This window comes from Mesoplodon densirostris, chromosome 7 (genome assembly GCF_025265405.1).
Source record: "Mesoplodon densirostris isolate mMesDen1 chromosome 7, mMesDen1 primary haplotype, whole genome shotgun sequence".
In the NCBI taxonomy this organism is placed as follows: domain Eukaryota; kingdom Metazoa; phylum Chordata; class Mammalia; order Artiodactyla; family Ziphiidae; genus Mesoplodon; species Mesoplodon densirostris.
Window position 1 is genome coordinate 26,255,078 of NC_082667.1, and position 23,639 is coordinate 26,278,716.

The 23,639-nt window shown below is 44.3% G+C and overlaps 1 protein-coding gene across 1 annotated transcript in view; it reads right to left on the reverse strand.

Moving 5' to 3' along the window:
• KIAA1549L (KIAA1549 like) overlaps positions 1-23,639 on the reverse strand; it is a 187,218-nt gene that overhangs the window by 117,783 nt on the left and 45,796 nt on the right. The window contains exons 3-9 of the mRNA XM_060105171.1: positions 18,618-18,645; positions 16,391-16,735; positions 13,188-13,796; positions 11,076-11,191; positions 8,002-8,221; positions 7,039-7,172; positions 526-688 (exon numbers count right to left, since the gene is read on the reverse strand). Of these exons, the coding sequence (XP_059961154.1) occupies positions 526-688; positions 7,039-7,172; positions 8,002-8,221; positions 11,076-11,191; positions 13,188-13,796; positions 16,391-16,735; positions 18,618-18,645 (1,615 nt within the window). The remainder of the gene's footprint in view (positions 1-525; positions 689-7,038; positions 7,173-8,001; positions 8,222-11,075; positions 11,192-13,187; positions 13,797-16,390; positions 16,736-18,617; positions 18,646-23,639) is intronic.

The following is a 23,639-nucleotide window of genomic DNA, read 5'->3' on the forward strand; positions in this document are numbered from 1 at the left end:
AAGTCACGATGCTGACTGCACATGAGTTGCATTATAATATCTATAGCCCAGGCAAGGGCTGAAGGCCCAGGAACATTTGCTGATGGCAGAAGTGGAGGAAACCATAGCAACCCAGATTGCCACGAGGACAGATGCCATACCAGGCAGTGTTATAAGCTCAGAAGGCAGACTGCTTGGGTTCAAACCCCAGGTTCCATGTCTCGCTAGCTATGTCAGAGTAGGCATCTTGTTAAAACTCTTGGAGTTTCAGTTTTCCCATCTGAAAAATGGAGTTAATTTTGCACCTACCTTATAGGGTAGTTGTGAGAATTAAATGAGATATGATATTAGTGAAGGGTAAAAGCACCTAGTGCTTTTTTCAACGTGTAATAAAGTTTTCATCAATTCAATCCCCATTGATCACATGTTTCAGTTGTGATATAATGACAAAAGAGTTAGCATGTGGCCTGGCACCACGGAGGTTTGCTAAACAGAGAGGGCCCCGGAGAAGATGGCAGAGTCCCTGTAGGACGTGGACATACTCACGTTCAGCGATGGTGAGCGGCGGGTAGGTGAGGTAGAACCCCACCAGCTCAGCGGAGAGCTGGCGGAGGAGGCTGCTGGCCACGGTGCCGTTGAGGAAGGAGCTTCGATTGCCCACCACATACACCAAGGTGACTGTCTGGGAGGCGTTGGACGTGCTCACCATCTGAATCGACACAGGAGGAAAGGGGAGGGAGACATGCCAAATAAGATGAGGGTCTGTTTCATGGAGGCCGTGGGAGGAGAAGTTTAAGGAGAAGCTGAGGTTAGGAATGAAAGGGAGGTGGGAAGAGAGCAAGGAAGAGATAAGAATAACAATAGTTGTCACTTACAGATTGCTTGCTTACATGCCAGACATCGTGCTAAGGGCACATGATCTCATTTAATCCTCACCGCAACCCTAGGAGGTATATCCTGTTATGACTCCCTTTTACAGAGGAGGAAACTGAAGCCCAGAATGATCAAGGGACTTGCCCAAGGTCACACAGCTAATAAGTGACAGAGACAGGATTCCAACCCAGGCAGCCTGACTTTGGGTTTTAACCACTGCTGTGTGTATCTTTTCCAGGGGCTAAATGGTCTCAGGCTACTTTTATGGTTCTGAAAATACACAATAGAGCATAGGAATGGTAAATTTAAGGAGGACTCAACTGCTCAGACAGGGAAAGCCTGAGTCAAACTTTTGGGGGTTTTAAAGTTGAAAGGACGGGGAATGCACACCGTCCATCATCAACCTAGTCATGGACAGCGTGACCGAACCTGATGACAAAACGAATTCAGAAATAGAAAACAGCTTCTTTAGAGACAGATTCCATTTCCTTGTGGTCTATTAATTCAGTGTAAAACATGTTAATATTACTATGAGACGGTGTGGTTTTCTTCTCAAATCTTGTCTAAGTCAGTTTTTTAGTTATGAGGAAGTGAGACTTTTATAGGTCCATGTATACATAAAAATATCCCACAGATGAGATTTGAAAAACAGATGCAGTAGGAAGGCATTCCGTCTGGTGAGACACTCTTTATGGGCTTCTGTGCTGGGCGTCTCCCCCTTCCCCCTCCAGATCCGTTTGCCACCCTGCCCTCATCCTGCTCAGCGCCCCCCGAGGCAGACCCCTGTGGACCACGTCAATGGGCTCCTTGGACCCCTGGCTTCAGCTGCAGGGAGCTCAGGAGGATGTGAGAGAGAAGGAGGAGAGGGAGGTCAGAGAGTTGGCGTCAGGGACTCCCTCCTGTGAGGTCACAGCTCATGTTGGGCAGCTCTGGCCTCAGGCTTCCCACAGCTGCTCGCTCCTCTCATGGCATCAGCCCCAACTGTCACAGCCTGGGCAGCTGCACTGTCCCTGTGGTTTCCCTAGAGCCCACCCACACTTCTACAAAGTCCTTTTCCTTGGACTTTCCTCAAATTATCTTCATTTGAGTGTGTCCTCTCTTTCTGCCGGAAACAGATACCCAGTCTGTCCCAGACCTCTGTGTGCTCAGACATACATATCACTGCAACGCTCCTTTTAAACCTTACTTTGAAGAAGACCGTCAAGAGTAGCTTCTTCATGTTATTTCGAACTTTCTCCCATAAGTGGAAGTTCCTTTTAAATTCTCTAACACAGTGCCTAGAGTCCCATGATTAATGACATACGGAGTCAACTTTTCTGGCCAACTCTTACTTCCTCTCCAACAGTATTTCTGGAATGTGGTTTAGCCACAGATATTCATGCCTCTCCCAAGGTACCTAGAAAAAAGGCACCTCTTTCTGAATAATTCAAAAGACCTCACTGCACTGTCACCTAAAAAAATAATAACTAAAATAACTTTGCAACCTTTATCTCTATTCTGAACGCTCTAGTTTTTTGCTTTTCAACAAAAGTAAATCTCACTGGATCCCAAAGAGCTTGCAATATGGTATCTCTGTACATACTACACTCGATCAGGTAACTTATACATTTTTTCAGATAAGAATTTTTTATTGAGGAGACATCACTGACATACAACATTATATTAGTTTCATACTTTTTTGTGGTAAAATACACATTACATTTTAACCAGTTAAAGTGTACAGTTCAGTGGCATTGAGTACATTCGCATTATTGTGCAGTTATCACCACCATCCATCTCCAAAACTTTTTCATCATTCCAAACTGAAACTCTGTACCTACTAAATAACACCCCATTTCTTCCTCTTCCTAGCTCCGAGAAACCACCATTCTATTTTCTCTCTCTATTAATTTGACAAAACTAAATACTTTTTATAAGTGGAATCATACAGTATTTGTCCTTTTGTGACTGGCTTCTTTCACTTAGCATGATGTCCTCAAGGTACATTCATGTTGTAGCCTGTGCCAGCATTTCCCTCCTTTTTAAGGATGAATAATATTCCATCACATGTATGTACCACATTGACTTATCCATTCACCCACGGATGGACACTTATGTTGCTTCCACCTTTTGGTTGTTGTGAATAATGCTGCTATGAACACCGGTGTTCCAGTATCTGTTCAAGTCCCTGGTTTAAATTCTATTGGGTATATACCCAGAAATAGAATTGTTGAATCATACGGTAATTCTATGTTTTTTGAGGGAATGCCATACTGTTTTCCACAGCAGCTGCACCATTTGACACGTCCACCAGCAGTGCACAAGAATCCCAATTTCTCCTTACCAATGCTTATTATTCTCTATTTTTTTTTTATAATAGCCATCCTGTGGGTCCGTGAGCCATGGCCGCTGGGCCTGCGCGTCCCGAGCCTGTGCTCCGCAACGGGAGAGCCCACAACAGTGAGAGGCCCAAGTAACGCAATAAATAAATAAATAAATAAATAAATAAAATATAATAGCCATCCTCAATAGGTGTGATGGCAAATATTTTCTCCCATTCTGTGGGTTGCCTTTTGATTATGTCCTTCGAGCCACAAAAGGTTTTAATTTTGATGACATCTAACTTATTTATTTTTTCTTTTGTTACCTGTGCTTTTGGTGTCATATCAACAAATCACTGCCAAATCCAATGTCATGAAGCTTTTCTCCCCTATTTTCTTCTAAGAGTCCTACAGTTTTAGCTCCTACATTTAGGTCTTTGATCTGTTTTGAGTTAACTTTTGCATACGGTGTTAGGTGAGGATCCAACTTCATTCTTTTGCTTGTGGATATCCAGTTTCCTAGTAGTACTGGTTGAAAAGACTGTCCCTTCCCCCACCAAATGGTCTCATCAAAAATCATTTGACCATATATGTAAGGGTTTATTTCTGGGCTCTCTATTCTGTTCCATTGGTCCATATGTCTGTCTTTATGCCAGTACCATACTGCTTTGATTACCATAGTTTTGCACTAAGTTTTGAAATCAGTAAGTGTGAGACCTCCAACTTTGTTTTCCTCTTTCAAGATTGTTTCAGCTATTCGGGGTCCCTTGATATTTCAGGTGAATTTTAGGATGGATTTTTCTATTTCTGCAAAAAACATCACCAGAATTTTGATAGGGATTGCATAGGGATCATTCTGGGTAGTATTTGACATCATAACAATACTAAGTCTTCCAATTCATGAGCACAGAATGTCTTTCCATTTATTTTTGTTTTCTTTACTATACTCATTTTTTTTTTATAGCTAAGAAAATTGTGACCATTCTTGGGGGCTGCTTAACAACAACTTCATAAATAAGAAGAGATCCACAGGCCTGAAACCAAGGTCATATCACTGTTCCTTGATAGTCATGCCTTGTCCCTTGCAGGGGATACTTTCCCATTACCCCTCTACTCTTAGACGCGTATGGGTTCTGACCGTATCTCTTACTTCCCATTCATTCATGCCATGATTCATTTAGCTAATTAGACCCACAATGCTGACAGAATGGAAAGCTGTTGTTTTCATTCTTAGTATCCATTCTCCCTTCTTCCTTGTCAGCACCACAATTCTCCTTGTGGAAACACCTCCTCCTCTCCAATCAGTTCATGTGCTTTGGGTGCAGTTGTCCCACTCAGGTTCCAGGAGTGGGCATCTCAGCCAGACTTAGTTGACTGGGATATTTCATATCCTTGACCACAGTTACTGGTCCAGAAATGGGCACATGATCCAAGAGGGTTCAATGAAAACTAATCCAGGATTTTGACTGGAATGACACAAAAAAGGCACTCTGGATCCATGAGACTGTAAGTAATAAGGATGAGGCAAACCTGGAGGTGCCAGGGGCCTGAGGATGATGCCACCCAGAGCAAGGCAAGCCAAGAGATGAAGAGAGAACTTCATGAAGAAATCATGTAAGCACCTGGATCCAATTGTTCCTGAAGTAAGGAGCTGTGAACCTTTTGGTTACATGACCCAATCACTTCCTCTTTTTGCATAAGCCTGTGAGCTTGGATTCTGTTGCTTATAATCAAAAAGTCCTAACTGAGTCTACTATACTCTAGCCCCTAATATCTATGCTATACAAGTAAAAAATAATTAAGTTACTTTTTCGATGACTCTCTGAACAAATTAAATATTTACATGGTCTTATTCCACAAAAGATCCAAGGTGCCCCACAAATTACATTTAATACAATAAAACGGTAATTTATTAATTACAAAACGAGGTCCTGAAAAAACAGATTAAAGACAACCCTGGGGGGATGATTAGCATGTAGCAATCTATGCATGATATAGGGGCCTAGAGGGTTACTAAATCCACACAACAACTTTGGCTCTGGGCTTCCTGCCAGCCAAGGCAAAAAGTGAAAGAGGGTTAATAAAACAATTCACCCAAAGCTGTGGATATGTTCGAGAGCATCTAAAATCTATTTAAATGCAATTATCTAATTGCCCATCGTAGTCTTTTCCAAGGAATGTTTGTTACTTGCTTTATAAAGTTTCATCTCATGGCCCCTGACTATCATACGACAATACAAGAGAGGCTTCTTAAGGCCAAGGGCAGCTTATGTATCTTGGTGTCCCTTCCAGTGCCTGATAAAGAGAAGCTGGCTGATAAGTCTGTGCTTCTTGAATATAATTAGAATATGTTCCACTGCCAAGCTCCAATAAGACTCATGTACCTGTGAGGATCATAAATGCAATCAGAAAGAAAAAGGAGTTGAGTCACACTCCTTACATAAATCTTATGTCTGTGACATATTTTTAGATCTTAGTCTAATATGAACCAGATCATAATGAGATACTTCCATATATACTTTGGGTGAATCTAGAAAAGGACGACTGCTCATTCAAATTAAAATGTATGCTTTCCACATCATATTGGCTTTGCTGATAATTCACTTATGCTAAATGTCAATTTTAAAACCACTGGGTTTAATTGCAAAGGCTTTAATTCAGTAAAAACAGAGACATTAGTTAGTACAGTTAATTAGAGAAATTTGGGGGCTGGATGAATATGATTAAGAAGCATCTGTCTTTAGTGAGATGTTATCAATATAATTGTAAAAAATGGGTCTGAGAGACGCTTTTGGTAGCATGTCTACTGTAAATCCAGGAAGTTGAAATACAGTATACCAGGAGTGGGATTGCCCTGTAAGATAATGCATATGCTTGCCAAAAATTTCATCAAGGATGCCATTTCGGCATTGCATTGATGCTAGTAGAGCATGGTAGATTAGAGTATGGGCTTTGGCTCAAGTCTTAATTCCATTCCTTACCAACTGTGTGACCTTCTGGAAGTTTCCTACCCTTCTCTCAGTTCCCTCTCCTGTGAAATGCTGATAATAACACCTCAGAAGGATGTCTTGAGTATTATGTAGCAAAACATTTATAAAACACTTAGCACAGTCCTGGCACATAGTAAACCCTAAAATGTGTGTGTGTGTGTGTGTGTGTGTCTAAAATAAGGTGATTGTTCGTGTGGATGCCGGGAAAACAGCTCAAAGAAAATCACAGAATAGGCAAATCTTGGTGAGTTAGCTATTTAGAAATGATTCATTTTATATGCGACATTTGACCTATAGAGTATATTCTAGTTCATTTTTTAAAAATAATAAATGGGGCTTCCCTGGTGGCGCAGTGGTTGAGAGTCCGCCTGCCGATGCAGGGGACACGGGTGTGTGCGCCGGTCCGGGAAGATCCCACGTGCCGCGGAGCGGCTGGGCCCATGAGCCATGGCCGCTGAGCCTGCGCGTCCGGAGCCTGTGCTCCGCAACAGGAGAGGCCACAACAGTGAGAGGCCTGCATACCGCAAAAAAAAAAAAAAAATAATAATAATAATAATAATAATAATAATAATAAATGTATTAGAAAGGCTTAAGGAAGCTTTAAGCCTTCCCAAGAAAGGCTTGGGAAAATAAATATAAAATCCCAAATCACAGCAGGTACACAGTGTCACAGCATCTCCCTTGTCATGACCACCACACCCCAGACATCCTCATCATTGCTAGGCTGACTCAACTCAGTGGCCCCAAAGTGGCACCTTCTCCTGTTGATATCACATGCCCGAAGTACAAAGTTACTTTACACCTGCTTTGAAATGCAGGACCAAATCACTTCTTGCCAACATTTGTGTTCCGGTTGGTCTCTGTCAACTACACAGCTGAAGCACTCTCCTCCTTACCTGAATCGTCAGGTTGCTTTTAGTATTCAGAACTTTCCTCTCGGCGTCCTGGAAGGCCCTCTGTAGCCTCTGTTCCATCGTCTGAGCAAACTTGCAGGACTGTATGTTGTCCGACTGGCTCACAAACTGTAGCACTAGAATGAGAGTAATATATCAGTGCTCACCAAAGCTCTGTGTCTTAGTTCCTTGAACTTAATAGCAGTCATGATATAAAACGGCATGATTTTACATCAGAGAAATCAGACAAATAAGAAGGACAGTTGCAGTTTTGGAAGTGACTTTTAAAATGATTTATAACATAGAAGAATTAAAAGCGGGACTGAACCTGAGATTCCCTCCAATGCAAAGGATTTTGTGATTTCATTTGATTGGCATATGGAGACATCTGCTCCAAGACAACAAAATGGCTTAAGAGTGATCATGTATTCTGTTTCTTTGGCGGGGAAACAAACAATCAATTGGCCTGCATGACTAAGCTGTTTGAGTCTTTCAATTTCAGTGGTTCCTCTACTCTTGTGGCTTACAAACCACAGGATCAGAGTCACCAGGGAGTTTGAAAGAAAGATTCCAAGGCCTAAGCTCAGAGATTCTGATTCAGGGGCATCTGGAACGTGTTGCTGCAAAGCACAGATTTTATGGACGCTCAACTCTCCTCAGTATCCACTGGTAATACAGGAAAAAAAAATACAGTATTTGATGCTCACAAGTACAATATACTCATAATTATATAAATTGGGAAGAAAGACTCCTGTGAAGGAATATTTCTAATGAATCCAGGTTGGAAAAGTTTAGGCTGCTGTGCAGGGGACTTGGACATTTGATTAGCAAGGCCCTTGGAGGAAGGTACACAATGACTCTAAGAAATAACAGAGCTGCCAGTGATGGAGTTTTCAAACAGGTGTCCTCTTGGGACCACCGCTGATCCCAGAATGGATAGGAATCCTTTCCTTCTGAGTTACTTGCCTGTTTTCAGCTGCAAGTAGCCTGCAGGCTGGGGAGTCCACGGGGAGGCAAGTACTGCCACAGACTGCAAGGCTGGGGTGTGTTGCTTCAGATCTGCAGTGACATTGCTGATCCCATAAACGCCCAGCGTTTCAATCACTGCAGCAGGCAAGTAGACCAGCCTCCCTTTGGTAGCATAATAACCAACAGTGACGTTGTGAGAATATTCCAGAATGTCCACCTACAAAACAAATGGACCCACAGAACTCAGTATTCATTTCCGTGGCACTTTAAGTTCTTCTTGGTGTTTCTTAGAACCACAACTGTTACTCAGCATGGCTGAGGAATAGGACACTCCCATTCGACAAATATTCTAACAATCCCATAAGCCTACGGGGATTGTCAAGTCTCAAAATACAAGAATACAACAAAATATAGTTTATATTGAACCCACGGATACAGGAGTCAATCTATATTTAATTTAATTCTGGAATAGAATTAAATGTGTGGGTTTTTAAAAATTATTATTCTTTAAGTGCCTCAGTATAATCCTGTGAGCATCAATTAGCACCCAAGAAGGCAGGCAGGAGACGGCAGGCAAAAGAGATTTCCAGGGAATGGAATGCTGGAAAAAACAGCTGTATCATATTTCTCATCATTTATAAACATTAAAAGGCAGAAGTGATAGATTAAGTGGAGGCCCTTTAGGACAGGGGTCAGGTAGTATATGAGGTGAATTCCTTTCTTTTTTTTTTTTTTTTTTTTGCAGTACGCTGGCCTCTCACTGTTGTGGCCTCTCCCGTTGCGGAGCACAGGCTCCGGACGCGCAGGCTCAGCGGCCATGGCTCACAGGCCCAGCCGCTCCGCGGCATGTGGGATCCTCCCAGACCGGGGCACAAACCCGTGTCCCCTGCATCGGCAGGTGGACTCTCAACCACTGCGCCACCAGGGAAGCCCAAATTCCTTTCTTTAGAAGCTGAGAGAAGAACTGTTCAGACTTCACTCCATTCTTAGCCTGTGACTGGTTCAAGACCAAGGCAGGGATGGGCCATGGAGAGTTTCTCTTACAGCTGAGTCCTAAGGGATGTTGATGATCTGAGCTCATTCTGACCCAACTGGAAGATTCTGAGACTTTCGATTTTATTTACTTTCTTTTGTTTCCTTAGTGTTTTATATCAGCAGTTCAGGGTGTTTTTAACACCTGCTTTCCTCCCCCTTATTCTTGCATCTCCATTAGGAGTGTCATGTGTATTTGCCAAAGAAACCAAGACAATTGATTTTGCAGCAGGCTGGGTATGCCTTTGCTTCCTCCACACTGTGTGCTCCCCAGCACGTTGTTACCTAAAGGCAGTGTTCAAGGTGACTTTAGATAGGACTTTAGGTGACTTTCTGGATGGAACATGGGCTCAGCACCAAATGCCACCAAATCACCCAGCAAGAAAGTTACTCCCATTCCAGTCCTTCCAATTACCTCAAGGAGCAGGTCTCAGTTTGAGGATAATTGACTTTTAACACCTCTCTAATCCTTGCTAACCATATTTTTAAACAAACAAAGGAACACCAAGCCCAGCCTTAATGCCTTCTGTAAGCAACAATGTCTAGCTTGAATTTAACAGACTGTTCCCATTATTTTCATTTTTATTTTTATCTTTTAAAAGTTTTGGCCACACCGCTCGGCTTGCAATATCTCAGTTCCCTGACCAGGGATTGAACTTGACCCATGGAAGTGAAGGTGCAAATCCTAACCACTAGACCACCAGGGAACTCCCTAGTCTCCTTTTTATGATTACGTTTTATTTGTGGCAAATGATCCTGATTGCCATTTATGGTGGTAATATCAAACATCCTTTCAAAAGAAACGTGTTTAAGTGGTTTTTTTTTAATTTTTTGGAGTATAGTCAATTTAAAATGTTGTGTTAGTTTCAGGTGAACAGCAAAGTGAATCAATTATACATATACATATATCCACTCTTTTAAAATTCTTTCCCATATAGGTCACTACAGAGTATTGAGAAGAGTTCCCTGTGTTATACAACAGGTCCTTATCAGTTATCTATTTTATATACAGTAGTGTGTGTATGTCGATCCCAATCTTAAGTGTTTTTTAAATAAAAGCTGATTTTAAAAAAAAACTAACATGGACTAATTGTCACAGTGGTCTGTGATGATATGCAAAAAAGGCAAAAGCTGTGAGGGTAATTTGCAAATGACCAAAGTTTAGTGAAAACTGTCTCAGGTAACCACATAGAAGCATGCACATTTTCAACCTTCAAATAAAGTTTCTGGTGCAGAAACCACAGATGCCTCTCGTGGAGAGCATTTCTTCTTTTTTTTTTCACAATTATATAAAAGAGATTAACAATGACCAATAAACCGTGTACCCAATCTCCTTCCTAGTCCTTCATGTGGTGGTGGGGAAGGACCCCTAATCTGAATGCAGCTGGGGCACAAAGCATCAAAGGAGGAAGCGAGAGCAATATTTTTTAGTGATGTAAAGGGTTGTCCACTGACTGCTGATCACATTTACTGCTTTAAAACTTGGAATCAAACCAAAAGGGTGTAAAGCAAGCCTTCCGTCACTTAGATATGCCATCAAAATCACCTAGTGGTTGTTAAATAGTTCTTGGCATTAAAGTGTTTAGAGAAAAAAAATGTTTACTTCCCTATCTGCTGCTGGCAATTTAAGCAAAGGTGGACTCAGTTTACAAGTCAGAGTAATTTTTAAATGTCCAGAAATAAATCACTAATTGTTCACAATGGTGAGGAAGATAAAGGAAAAACACAATGGATGATTTCAGCAAAATTACACTGACACAATTAAATACTTTCCCCAAACAACAGGATAATGGGACAATTTAAAACAGAACCACCAGGCTTAAAAAAAAAAAAAAATCTAGACATAAGGCAATTATCCTCAATTTTCCATCTCAGAATTTGACCTTCTCCAGCTACCATGCATTACTATTTGCCCAAATGATGAAAGATCCTACTTCTGTTGTGGCTATGGTACCCAGGGAGGAAGTAAACAATCTAAACAGATTCTGGACCCAGGAGGAAGAGATAGATGAACCTGGTTACAAAAGCAGGGGGCTTACATGAGCCAAGACGTCATTCTGGTGAAATGCCTTCCGCAATGCCTGTGTGAGCCCTCTGGCTACATTAAGCTTCAAGGTTTCACTGATCTGCACCCTCCTTTGGGTCACAAAGAGAACTGTGGGGCGAAACAGAAGCATGCAATCAGCGTAAGGCAGCAGACCTCCTAATTAATGAGCCCTCCTCTCCTCCCCAGCTACCCCCACCTCCTACAGGTTCTGAGCAAAGCTAGCGGGCACAGGTCCAACCATTGGGGCAGCAGCTCCATTGGTCCCGCTCAAGTCCTCAGGAAAGAAGGCCCCAGCCATTCGTGTGGCCCCAGTGGAGAGATAGCTAGCATGCTGGTGGCACTTCACTTCTGACAAACGCTGCCTCTGACTCTGAAAGCCAGGCTAAGTGTTGCCTGCCCCTGACCAGTCTGCATGCAAGGAAATTCCTGGAACAGGATCCCTGCAAACATCCTTAACTGCAGGCCCTAAAACAGCCTAAATCAACCCTGCATCAGGAGGTGCAGTCCTCACCCCACAAGTGGGACAGAGACAGGAATGGAGACCTGACATGGAGAAGAGGCATTTGTGATTGAACATGACAGGTGCTATGTGAAGGGAAGCCTAGGATGTGGTTGGAGGCCCTTGGAGGAGCATCCAGCCCTGACGTGGGCAAGGGGGTGGGGATCAGGGAAGGTTTCCAGGAGGAACTGTTGCTTCCACTGAGCCTTGGAGGATGATGGACGTGAGCCAGGCCAAGGCCGGAGGGACTGCCCCCTGCCACTCCCAGCAGAGGGAAGACCAAGTGCAAAGGCACAGGGGAGAGAAGTGAATTTTTCAGCCTACAATATCAGGCTCGGTCCTGGGGCAGTGGGAAATGAAGGGTTTAAAGCAAAGGCATGTATTTTAGGGGGCTCCCTGGACTCCAGACTGGAGAACAGATTGGAGGGAGGGGGAAGTCTGAAGGCAGAGAGAGAAATCTGGCTGTTGTTTCAGAAATTTAGGTGAGCGATGGTGATGGTGTGAACCAGGGAAGCGGCAGTGAGGTATTTAGGAGGTAGAACTGGAAGGAACCGGTCGTTGACTGGGGGTGGCTGGGGTGAAGGGAGGTTGTGAAGAAGAGGGAGGGGAGAATGTTCTAGATTTCCGCACCTAGGTGGCTGGGATGTGGAAAACCAGATGGCATGACTGCTTGAGGAACTGAAAAAGATACTGTGCTTTCTGCTCTGCCTAGTTTCACAATTTCCCATTTTAGAATAAGATACGTCTCAAGAGATAATTTCATTTAATTCTTTGCGGGGTGAAGAGGAAGGCGGGACATGAGCATTCAACACTGGCATGTTCTTTCAAATAATGTGTCTAATGCTTTTTATAGCAGACATTACCACGCTATTAAAAGCATCCTGTGCCTTCTTGGCCCGTCTGCTGCAAATCAGAGGCGGGGGCTAAAAAAGATAGCATCTATGCGACTTTTTCAAGAAGGTCTCCTTTTTAACATCAGAAGAAATCTTGGGCGCCAACATAGTGTACGGTAGCTGTACTGTTAGTATCTGCTGGTTGAGAAGATACATGACAGAAAGCCTTTCTGAGTTCTGTAGCCCTTCCCAAGATTCTGTATTTTACCGATCACATCATTCACGCATGTGAGACATCGCTGACTACACGCAAACTTTGGTGTACATTTGCTTTCTCAGACTCACGGGCAGAACTGGTTTCCCAGGGGCCTCTGATATCAGGATGGATCCCAGGACTAGAATCCATGTCACATGATGCCCCTCTCCTCCGTCACTTGATAAAGATCAGGGCTTCTCAACCTCGGCATTACTGATGTTTTGGGTTGGATCGTTCTTTGTTGCCCGACTGTCCTGTGCACTGTAGGATGTTTAGCAGCATCCCCGGTCTCTAACTCACTAGATGCCCGTAACACCCTCCCTACCCTCCAAGTTGCAGACACCCAAAAACATCTCCAGACATGGCCAAATGTCCCCTGGTAGCTGGGCAGGGGGGCAAAATCCGCCCCCCTGGTTGAGAACCACTGATCTCAAAGAAATCTAATAATTCTGCTACACCTCTGAGGCCAGGATGCACTTGCTGCTTTCAAGTCAAATCAGGACAGTGGACTCTTACCTGTCTTCACCAGGAGCTTCCTGGACATATGACACTCCAGGTTGGATGCCATTTTGCCAGTTGTGACCATGGCCGTGGACACAGCGGGAAGAGCAGCGTCTGTGTTTTCTGCTGACAAAGGCGGCATCCGGGTGGCCCTTCCTGGTGCAGTGATGGACGTCAAGGCTGCCGTGATGGTCAGCGGGCGTGCGGTGGACACCTTGGGCATGTTGGGGTTGGTAGGGTTCAGGAAGCCCGTATACATGGCTTGTGGTTTCCTGGGGAGGTGTGTTGTGGACAACAGGCCAGAGGCAGTGCCTGTGTTCCCTTGCATGGCCGTGGGAGTGCTCATGGTGTGTGCTGCTCTTGCAAACATGTAGGTCGGCGTGAACGAGAAGCCTGGATGGGCTGCCCCTGATGTCGCCTTTGAGTCAGATGCTGTGTTGCTTGTGACGTTTCTAGCTACAGCAGTGGTCCAGCTGCTCTTGACTAATCCCGAGGCCACGGCCGAAGGGCTGCTGCCGGTGCCCTTAGCAACCAGGGCTGCAGACAGCCCCAGTGGACTTGATTTCCGAAGAAACAACGTGGTTGCTGCTGTTGGTTCTGCCTTGGGCAACACCGAGGAGTCCACTGCAAAGAGAGAAAAGCGAAGTTTGTCATTGGTCCGGAATGCACCCACCACTGTGGGAATGAATGGACGTAACTTATGGGTTTGCTGGGGTGAAAAGTCTCTGAGCACTGGAATTTAGGCAAAACAGCTTTAGGTTCGTTAAGTCGATTAACCATAATGAGAATGCCACTTAGAGCAAAGCTATGGTTGGAAATAAGGACACTTAAATTCTGAATACTTTCCAAAAAATCAGTCGGCAGAAGATCAGGGGCCTGACTATCTGGACAGCTAACTCATTCACCATCCTGGAATCAGGTATATCTGCTCCTTCTGAGCAAAGCTGGGTATCTGTGTTGAGCTTGAAGATGCTTTGGCCCCAGAAGCAGTCACACATATTTTGGGGGGGGGGTACCAGGAAACAAACTACCTGCATTAGTGGCTGCACCTGTCCACTTCTCGGGGCGCTGAGAAGCCGGCAGTGCTTTGGATGGGGTCCTGAATAAGGCACTGGTTGATAGAGGAGGAGATTCAGCAGTAGAGTGATATCTCGGGATACTCTGGAACAGTGGGGAAGCATTTATCACTGGAGGTGGATAGATGTTGCCAGAAATTTGGAAATCTGTATCCATTCCATCTGAAAGCATTTCCCATAAGCTAGCTGTGGAAGTTAGACTTGGAGAGGTCAGCACAGGAGAGTGTGTTGGATGGGCAGGCAGCCGTAGATGGGGATGAGACATAGAATGTTGACTTATGGATGGGTCATCTTCAACCTCAGCTGTTTGAAAGTCTCTGGAATAGTTGTTAGTGTTTATGGACAAGAAGTCGGTATGGTTTCCAATTATGGTAACGTCTGACTGTTGGACGAGCTGGTTAGTGCTTCCACCAGAGACTGGATCCTGAATGCTAAAGCCTTCTGCAGTCGCTAAATGCCCAACATAATCTTGGAAATCCCGAGATTTTATTGTACTGGCAGCAGAATTTAAACCACCGGGAGGAGCAGTTGAAGCTGAGTGAGTTTCCCAACTTGTGGAGTTAATTGTGTGCCCGTTCACATCATAATTTGTTTGTTGCAGCAAGCCAGCTATCATTGGTTCTGTTGAAAGGGATCCAGTTTCTGCTGCAAGAGAATGCCAGAAAACATCTGTGATTGCTGGCTTCTTCATGTCTCCCATTGTTGAGAAATCATAGACCTCATTGGAGGAGGGAAATGCTGTCACCTGTTTGGAAGCTGAAACTGGCAACCCAGAACGGTCCGTCACAGCTGTGTAAGTATCTGGCTTGGTGTTGGAAGAGCTATGAGATGGGGAAACAGTCTGGGTGGCTTGTGCGAAGGGGATGGAAGATGGAGATAATTCTGAAGGAAGGAGGTTTGTTCTTGGTGGTGTCATGTCTGAAGAAACCCGATCAGTGCTAAAATCAGAGGTGACTCCACTTACAGCGTGAAGACTTGGCCTCTCTTTACTCGAAAGGGTCTGGAGAGCAACTGTCAAATTTGCCTTTTTGTTTTTCTTTAAAACAGCTGTTCCGCTACCTTCTTTCTGCAGGGGAAATGTCCAAGTCGTGGAAGGAAGATTAGGAAATGTGCTTGCGAGGAGCAAGTCTGCAGCTGCAGTAGGAGAGGATCCATAATTTCCTGCTTCTTGAGGAGTTGGCACTGGGGGCGTGGCGGATGGAGAGGCATGATTCCCTGCCAGCTGGAGGAAAGAAGGCATGGAGGGGAAGTCTGCCACTGCGCCATTGGATGGGGATGTGAGAACCTCACCAGAAGGGATTTCTTGCCCTCGGCTGGCTGGGGTGAGAGGCGGAGAAGGCACCAAAGGGGAGGATGTGTGTTCTGCTGCAAGGGCGGGCCCTCTGGAATTCTCTGGAGCTGCTGACAAACGCAGGGGGTGAGCAGAGTCCTTTGCAGTAGCAGGGGCTGCCTTTCGGCTGATCATTCCCACTGCCACCGATTCTGCAGCCTGGACAGGTGAAGACACAGCCTCATGGGTCACGGTGCTCTTAAAGGCTGGCAGAGACACCCCATTATGTGCTCTTTCGGCCACCTCAGCTTCAACTGGCTGCGTGGATGCAGGACTTGGAGCCCCTTCCAACATCGATGATGAGGGTGTTCCACCTGGAAGCTGAAGAAGACTTCCGGGAGCTAGGGGAGGGAGAGACAGACGGGCCAGGTCGGCCACAGAGCTCAGAAACTCAGGTGTGTGAGAGACTGCTGAGTGAGGACCCTCTGCTGGGCTTGAGGATCCAGGAAAACCTAGACGAGGGATGCCTATTAAGTCCTGGGCATTTTGGGATGGAGCGTGGTTCATTTCCTCAGCAAATGGGTTTAGGGGATTAGCTATGCTCTGACTTGAGGATGAGTCAGTTGGAGCTGTTTGGGGGAATAAAAGCACTTTGGTGGATCGCTCTGCTGGCTTAGAAAAGATGATGGAATGAGGTGAGTCAGGAGACAATGAAGAAGATGAAGATGAGGGGAGAGCGTCTGCCCTCGGGGAATGCAGTTCGGCCATGGAAGGAGTCCCTACCCACGGTGGCCGGGATGGGAGGCCAGCACGGAAGGACGCCACTGGTGGGAGAGGGGACAGTGTGGGAAGCATGCTGGTGTAAGGCAAACCTGACATGGCGGCTGCTTCTTTTCCCCCTGGAGGTCTTGGTTGGACCAGGGCCTCCGTAGAATCCTTGGAAGGCTCGAGGGAGGCACTATGTCCACTGCCTTGGTAAGGGGAAGGAGAGAAGTCCCCATGGGCCCGAACTTGGCGGTGTGTCTTGGGCGGAGGCGTCTGCGCAGACTGCGGCCAGCTAGTGTTGTCAGGGGACCGTCCCGGCACAGGCTGCATTCTGTCCACCGCTGAGGAAGACCGGACTTCGGACAAGGGCCATGTTGGTGAAATCCGTAACAATTTCCCATGAGGAAATGACACGGGGGTTGGGGTGACAGTGATCTGTAGATTGTCCCTTCCTGTGAAACAAAGGATCAAGCAGTCAGGCATCGGCTCATCACAGGTCCTGGAGAGAAGGGTAGGCCAGACAGGCACCGCTCGGACCTCACAGAGCTTCCACCACATCACAGAAGACTCATTAAACACATTCAAATGATAACTTAGGTAATTACAAACACCTAGATGCTGCAGCTAACCTACAGGGCAGTGTTGGTGAGAAGTGGTCTCTGATGAAGTGACGTTTAAGCAAAGATGTGGAAGATACTTGTGTATTTTAAATCTCTTTTCTGTTCCACCTACAAGGGTTGGACTGTGAAACTCACGACCTGGAAAATCAAAGATGAACAAGGCTCCCTGCCATGGCCAAGGACACCAACATAAATCCCATCCAATAATCCAAAATGCAAAAGGAAAGGACTGTGTATCTGAATGCAAATCTTTTTTTTCAGACCCTAGGGCATCTCAAGCACAATAACTGAGGTTGCCTGTGTTTGGGAACATGGCACCAAGGAGACATATTTATTTTGTTGGATGTAAAAGGATTCCTGATGCTATTGTTCACACCATGTCAAACAGCAAAGGGGATTTCTTTCAAATTAGGCTATTTCTGAGAGAAAAACTATTCACATGCCATGTAGGACCAGAGACACCTCTCACGAGGGCTGGTGTCACTCCCAGCACCTGCAGAGAAACCAGCACGAATGAGCAAAACTGCAGGCAGAAAGGCGAGGTGACGGGGCAAAAAGGTGACTCTGCAGGAAAGGAGGCAAGGAAATAACTGATCAGAAAGCTGGGAATTCCATGCTTGGGAAGAGAAACGACATCCTGCTTGAGGATTCTCTGATGCCCCTTTCCACAGTGGTGCCGATGGTGTTGATGACCCCCCAGAGGTGGCTAAGTGCCCTTAAATAGTAATTTTAAATTAAAAATAACAAAGAAAAGGTACTCCTAGAGCTTTCTATGTTACTGGCCAAAAAAAACGTTAGAACCATCTGATAGAAGCAGACATACCAAGAGCTGAAGTCAGAAGACCTGGGTTCGCACGCACCCTCTAGCCACCCGCAGCTGTGTGTGCATCTGTGGATTGCTGTGGCTGGCGTGAGGGCAACAAGCACACTCTAACTGCCCCGCTGGCTGGCTGGGAGGAACAGAGGAAATCATGGAGGTGGGAGGAAGGGCTCCCCAAGCAGAAAAGCACCAAACAAATGCTTAAAAAAAAAATCACTAAACAAGTGCGTGGTCATTACAGGCTCTAAGTCCCTGTGTTTTCTGTTTATTTGTTTAACAAAAGAGGACACTATGGTCCAGAGTGGAGACATCATTGCCAGAAGCCACATAACCCATCAGGGACAGAAGCAGGTCCAGATGCGAGGTTCCCTCACTCCCATTGCAGTGTCTTCTTCCCAACTGCTTCTCCCAAACCAGTTCTAGCCTTCACTCCACCCCCGTTGTATCCTGCCACCAGAAAACCAAACAACTAAAGCTGAAGCTTTCAAATATTTGAGCTTTTAGAATATGAAACATACTCTGAGTCACAAAAGCATAAACGTGATGATTTTCTGAAATATTGTTTTCGGTTTCATTTTTTAAGATGGAAAAAGCAAGGACAAACGATGTCTTTTACTCTGAATTAACACACAAAAAAATAACTTTCCTTTCTGATTCTTCGCTTTCTTGTTTTAAAAATTCCCCATTCTTGGGATTTACAGATACCCAAGGAATTAGCCGTAAGTCATTTTTAGAACACATCAGGATATAAGCCAATAGTACAGCAGTCGACGGCCTTGTTCATTTAATTTTGCAAGTGAGAACCAACCCCTTCTCCTGGGCAAGCCATCTTCATAAGCCAGGCTCAGCCTCTTTGTCTCCTTATCGCCAGATCAAAATCACTACAGCCCTTACCGGCAGGACCCAAAGCTTCCTCCTGCCTCTGTTAGCAAAAATGCACCTTTTACAGGAAAAGTGCTAAATGTATATACAGCTATAGGACAGAAAAGTCTACACAGCCTTTCATTAAAATATCTGCACTCCCTGGGAACTGCCTCATGGTTTGCAATGAAAATTGTGTTTCTGTTACCAAACTCAGCCTAAGGAAGCATCCATGCTCCCTTGACTGCAACTTTACATGGAAGGCTGATACTACTGTCATGCCTCAGTCCTTCTCGTTCAAGATGCTCATCTCCTAGATAGACTCAGCTTCACACTTGTCACGCAGTCTTGTCTGGTTATGTATATAGGCGGTACTTACATGAGTGCATATAACATCCATCTAATGTAGTTTTTGTATTTTGGCATTTTCCATTAACACTTTAGAATCCATTTTTATTACTGGCATGTCAGATGAAATCTATGTAGGATTTCTTCTTTTGTACTCTCATTGAAATGGAGTCAACCATGGGTTCAACTCATGGATTCAAGAGTCAACCAAATTAAACCGTTTTCAAGTAAGTACCCTTCTAAGTCAAAAAGGATGTGACAGGCAAAGCAGTTTTTGCTTTCAGAAATATTTTTTACAAACTCTTTCATAAAAATCTTACAAACAGGAAGGGGAAGTGGGTGTTGGATGATTAATACAAGGGGGATTGTAATTGACTGAATGGGCACAGCCAAAGGAGGCTGAAGTAAAGAAATAGTCTCTAGTGGACTTGCCTCTGCTAAACCTTGTTGTTTCTAGACTAGAACCCAGTGTTTCCCAAGCTATCCCTTACAAAACACAGTGTCCCAGATGCCTCATGAAGAAAAGTTTCAACAAGCTAACAATTCTGAGCAGTGTTGTACACTACACGCACACCTAACAGTCACTAATGGTACTCACCATATATTTCTGGCTTTCCACCTTCAGAGCATATAATAGGACTGCACTTCCCGGATACCTCTGTGGTTGGGTGGGGCCATGTGACTAGTTCTGGTCAATGAGTTGTGAGCAGAAGTGACAAGTGTCACTTCTGGTCTAGAATATTTATAATCAATGCTGGAGCAAGACTCTCCAGAATTTGCTTTCTCTGAAGAAAAAAAAAAAAACCCTAGCAATATTATATCTCAGTAAGCTGTTATGAAGAAGAATGAGGAGGAACCTAGTAATCTTCAAAATGTTTGTAGGTTGGTCCACCAGCCTGAGTCCTTTAGGGACTATAATAAGCAAAAGCCCTCTGCTGTAAAAGTGTGTACAGGTAGCATGAGCAAAAAATAAGCTTTTGCTCTTTTAAATCACTGCAATTTGGGGGTTATTTGTTACTGCAGCATAACCTAACTTCCCCTAACCTATTCAGAAATTGGTATCAGAGTGGATTTGGAACATAAATGGGCATACTCCCATGTATATCAACATTTAAATAAAGGCTGAGAAGTCCCATAATCAAGAAAACATAAGTGCCTGGGATGCAGTACAAACTCCATGAATTGATGTTGGATGGTTTAATTAAACTTTGGCCAAAATTGATCAAGTATATTTAACTTCTGAAATATGTTTAGGATATTTCTCAAACATATTTGACCTCAGAACTTGGTGACTAAAAAAACTCCACCAATATACATAAAGCTAAGGATGAAAGCATGTTCATTGAATTAGCAAATGATAGCAAATTCAAAAGAATAATTGATATGAAGAATTCCAGAGAAACATGCTTCAAAGACATGTCAACTGACTGAAATTATTGTTGAAGGAAGACATAAATTAGGATTAAGTATAAAGGCTTACCCTTAATCCACATATTACCTAGACGAGAACAGAATGGGGGAGCTTCCCTTTAAGGATAGCTTACGTTAACTATAGGTAGGGTTGACTGGAGCTCATTATAAGCTACAATAGGAATGTAGGCTAGCAAGGAAAGTATAAATTCTTAGGCTGCATTAAATTTTTTTCACTCCTAAAATAAAAAACTATTTCATACTTAGGAAATAATAGTTATAACATCTGTATGTAAGAATAAATGCATAAAGAATAAATAACAAAAAACATACATGGTCTCTGGCTTCATGGACCTCACAGTCTTATGGGAGATGTGGAGTTAAATCAGACATTCTCACAAATGTGAAAATGATACATGTTACAGATGAAAGATGCATAGTCCTTAAAAGCATGCAATAAGAGGATGTGACCTGATCAGGGAGGTCAGAAAGCACATCACTGAGAAAGTTACTATCAAGTTGGGAGCCAAAAAATAAGGAGAAATTAATCAAGCCAAGAGGGTAGGGGAAACATTCCATGCAGAGAGAAGAGCATATGCAAAGGCCCCGTGGCAGGAAGAAGCATAAGTAGTACAAAGAACTAAAAATGTAACCATAGCAAGATCAAGTAGAACATGAGTGGCCATGACATAAGGCTGAAGAGGTAGTTGATGACTGGACCATTGAAGTGTCACAGATTTTAGTTCAAAGAGGAGTGGGAGGGAATGGAGTTGAGGGTGGGTGATGTACAGGAGCAAATCTGTGTTTCAAAACAATCATTCTGGCTACAGAGTGAAGAACAGACTGTAATGGGCAAGAGTGGACAACAGAAGACTAGTAAGGAAATACCTGCTGTGGTCCAGGTATGTGATGACAGGAAGTTGTAAAGAGGAGCTGAGCCGTGGGTGGGAGATTGAAATGGATAATCCTTCTCGGTCCCTTTCAATTCTCAGAGTTCAAGACAGTGTATTCCTTTAAATATGTGTGTGTTTACAATGTTCATTGTAACTCTATTTACAATAGCCAGGACATGGAAGCCACCTAAGTGTCCATCGACAGATGAATGGATAAAGAAGATGTGGCACATATATACAATGGAATATTACTCAGCCATAAAAAGAAATGAAATTGAGTTATTTGCAGTGAGGTGGACAGACCTAGAGTCTGTCATACAGAGCGAAGTAAGTCAGAAAGAGAAAAACACATACCATATGCTAACACATATATATGGAATCTAAAAAAAGAAAAGGTTCTGAAGAACCTAGGGGCAGGACAGGAATAAAGACGCAGATGTAGAGAATAGACTTGAGGACACGGGGAGGGGGAAGGGTAAGCAGGGACGAAGTGAGAGAGTGGCATGGACATATATACACTACCCAGTGTAAAACAGAGAGCTAGTGGGAAGTAGCCACATAGCACAGGGAGATCAGCTCGGTGCTTTGTGTCCACCTAAAGGGGTAGGATAGGGAGGGTGGGAGGGAGATGCAAGAGGGAGGAGATATGGGGATATATGTATATGTATAGCTGATTCACTTTGTTATAAAGCAGCAACTAACACAACATTGTAAAGCAATTATACTCCAATAAAGATGTTAAAAAAAAAAAGATTCACTAATGGGAGGCAAAAAGGAAAACGTGGGCAACATGTGATCCCTCAGACTTTTGTGGAAAATATGGAAATATAGTATGGTCATGCCCTGCATCTCTATGAAGTATTGGTATTTGATAAAAACTTGAATTAAAAATTTAAAAATGTGTGTGTTTGTGTATGTGGTGGGTTTTTCTTTTTTTTTAATGACGGCAAATTCTCCAATATGCTTCTCGTTGAGAGGTGGGGGTCTAGGTCCCCATCCCTTGGGTGGACTTGAGACTGTTAAACCAATTAGAGTGTGGCAGAAATAATGCCATGTGACTTCTGAGGCTACCATCATAAAAAGCAGCTTTTGCTTGGTCTTTGGAATGCTCCCCTCCATACCCCTCCCTCACTGTTCCTCCTGGAAGCCAGACCCTGCTCTGTGAGCAGCCCAAGCCATGTGGAGAGATCACGCGCAAGTACTCCAGTCAATAGTCCCAGCTGAGCCAAGCTTCCCAGTCATCCCAGCCCAGGCACAAACAGGTGAATGAAAACGCCTCCAGATAATTCTAGCCCCCAACCATCTGAATCACTGTGGTTGTTTGAGTCTTCCCTATGGAGCCCCCAGACATCAAGAAGCAGAGACAAGCCATCCCCTCTGTGCTCTGTCTAAATTCCTGAAACCATGAGCACAACAAAACGGTTGTTGTTTTACAACACTTAGCTAGGGGTGGTATGCTGTGCAGAAATAATAACTGAAACAGTACCGGGCTGTGTCCCTCACTTCTGGGAGTGAGTCTCTATACCCTTGATTAGATTCTCAAAAGGATTCAGAAGCCAAAAAGACAGTTAAGAAGCCTTCACTTCAATAAAAAATACTTCTGCTTTACACATAAGATTTTAGAACTCTGTCTCTGCTAATAAAAATATTTCTGTATTGGACTTCCCTGGCGGCACAGTGGTTAAGAATCCACCTGCCAACGCAGGAGACACAGGTTTGAGCCCTGGTTCCGGAAGTTCCCACATGCAATGGAGCAACTAAGCCCATGTGCCACAACTACTGAGCCTGCGCACCACAACTACTGAAGCCCACACACCTAGAGCCCGTGCTCCCCAACGAGAGAAGTCACCGCAATGGGAAGCCCGCGCATCGCAACGAAGAGTAGCCCCCACTTGCCACAACCAGAGAAAGCCCACACACAGCAACAAAGAGCCAATGCAGCCAAAAATAATTAATTAATTAATTAAAAAATATTTTTGTATTAATTAAAGATGCATCACAGAAAGAGGAGAAATGAAAGGTAGGTGGTATAGGGAAAGTAAATTACAAGAAGTAGGCCAACACCCAATTACAGAGGGCTTAACACACACTCACAGGAAGGAAGTGAAGTGGAAGCTTGGTAGAGGTGGTATGCTGGACAGACTAGGACAGCCCCGCGATCCCTGTCTCTCGGTGGTCATGCCTTTGTGTGACCGCTCTCCTGCAGTATGAGCAGAACCTGTGATGTGCTTCCTACCAAGAGACGATGGTAAAGGTGATAGACCGTCACCCTCATGATCTTACCTTATATTAGACTCCGTCTTGCTAGCAGACTCGCTCTTCTTGATGGCTTGATGAATTAAGAGGCCAGATGGAGAAAGCCTGTGTGGCAAAGAGCTGTTTGTGGCCTCTAGAACTGCAGGTG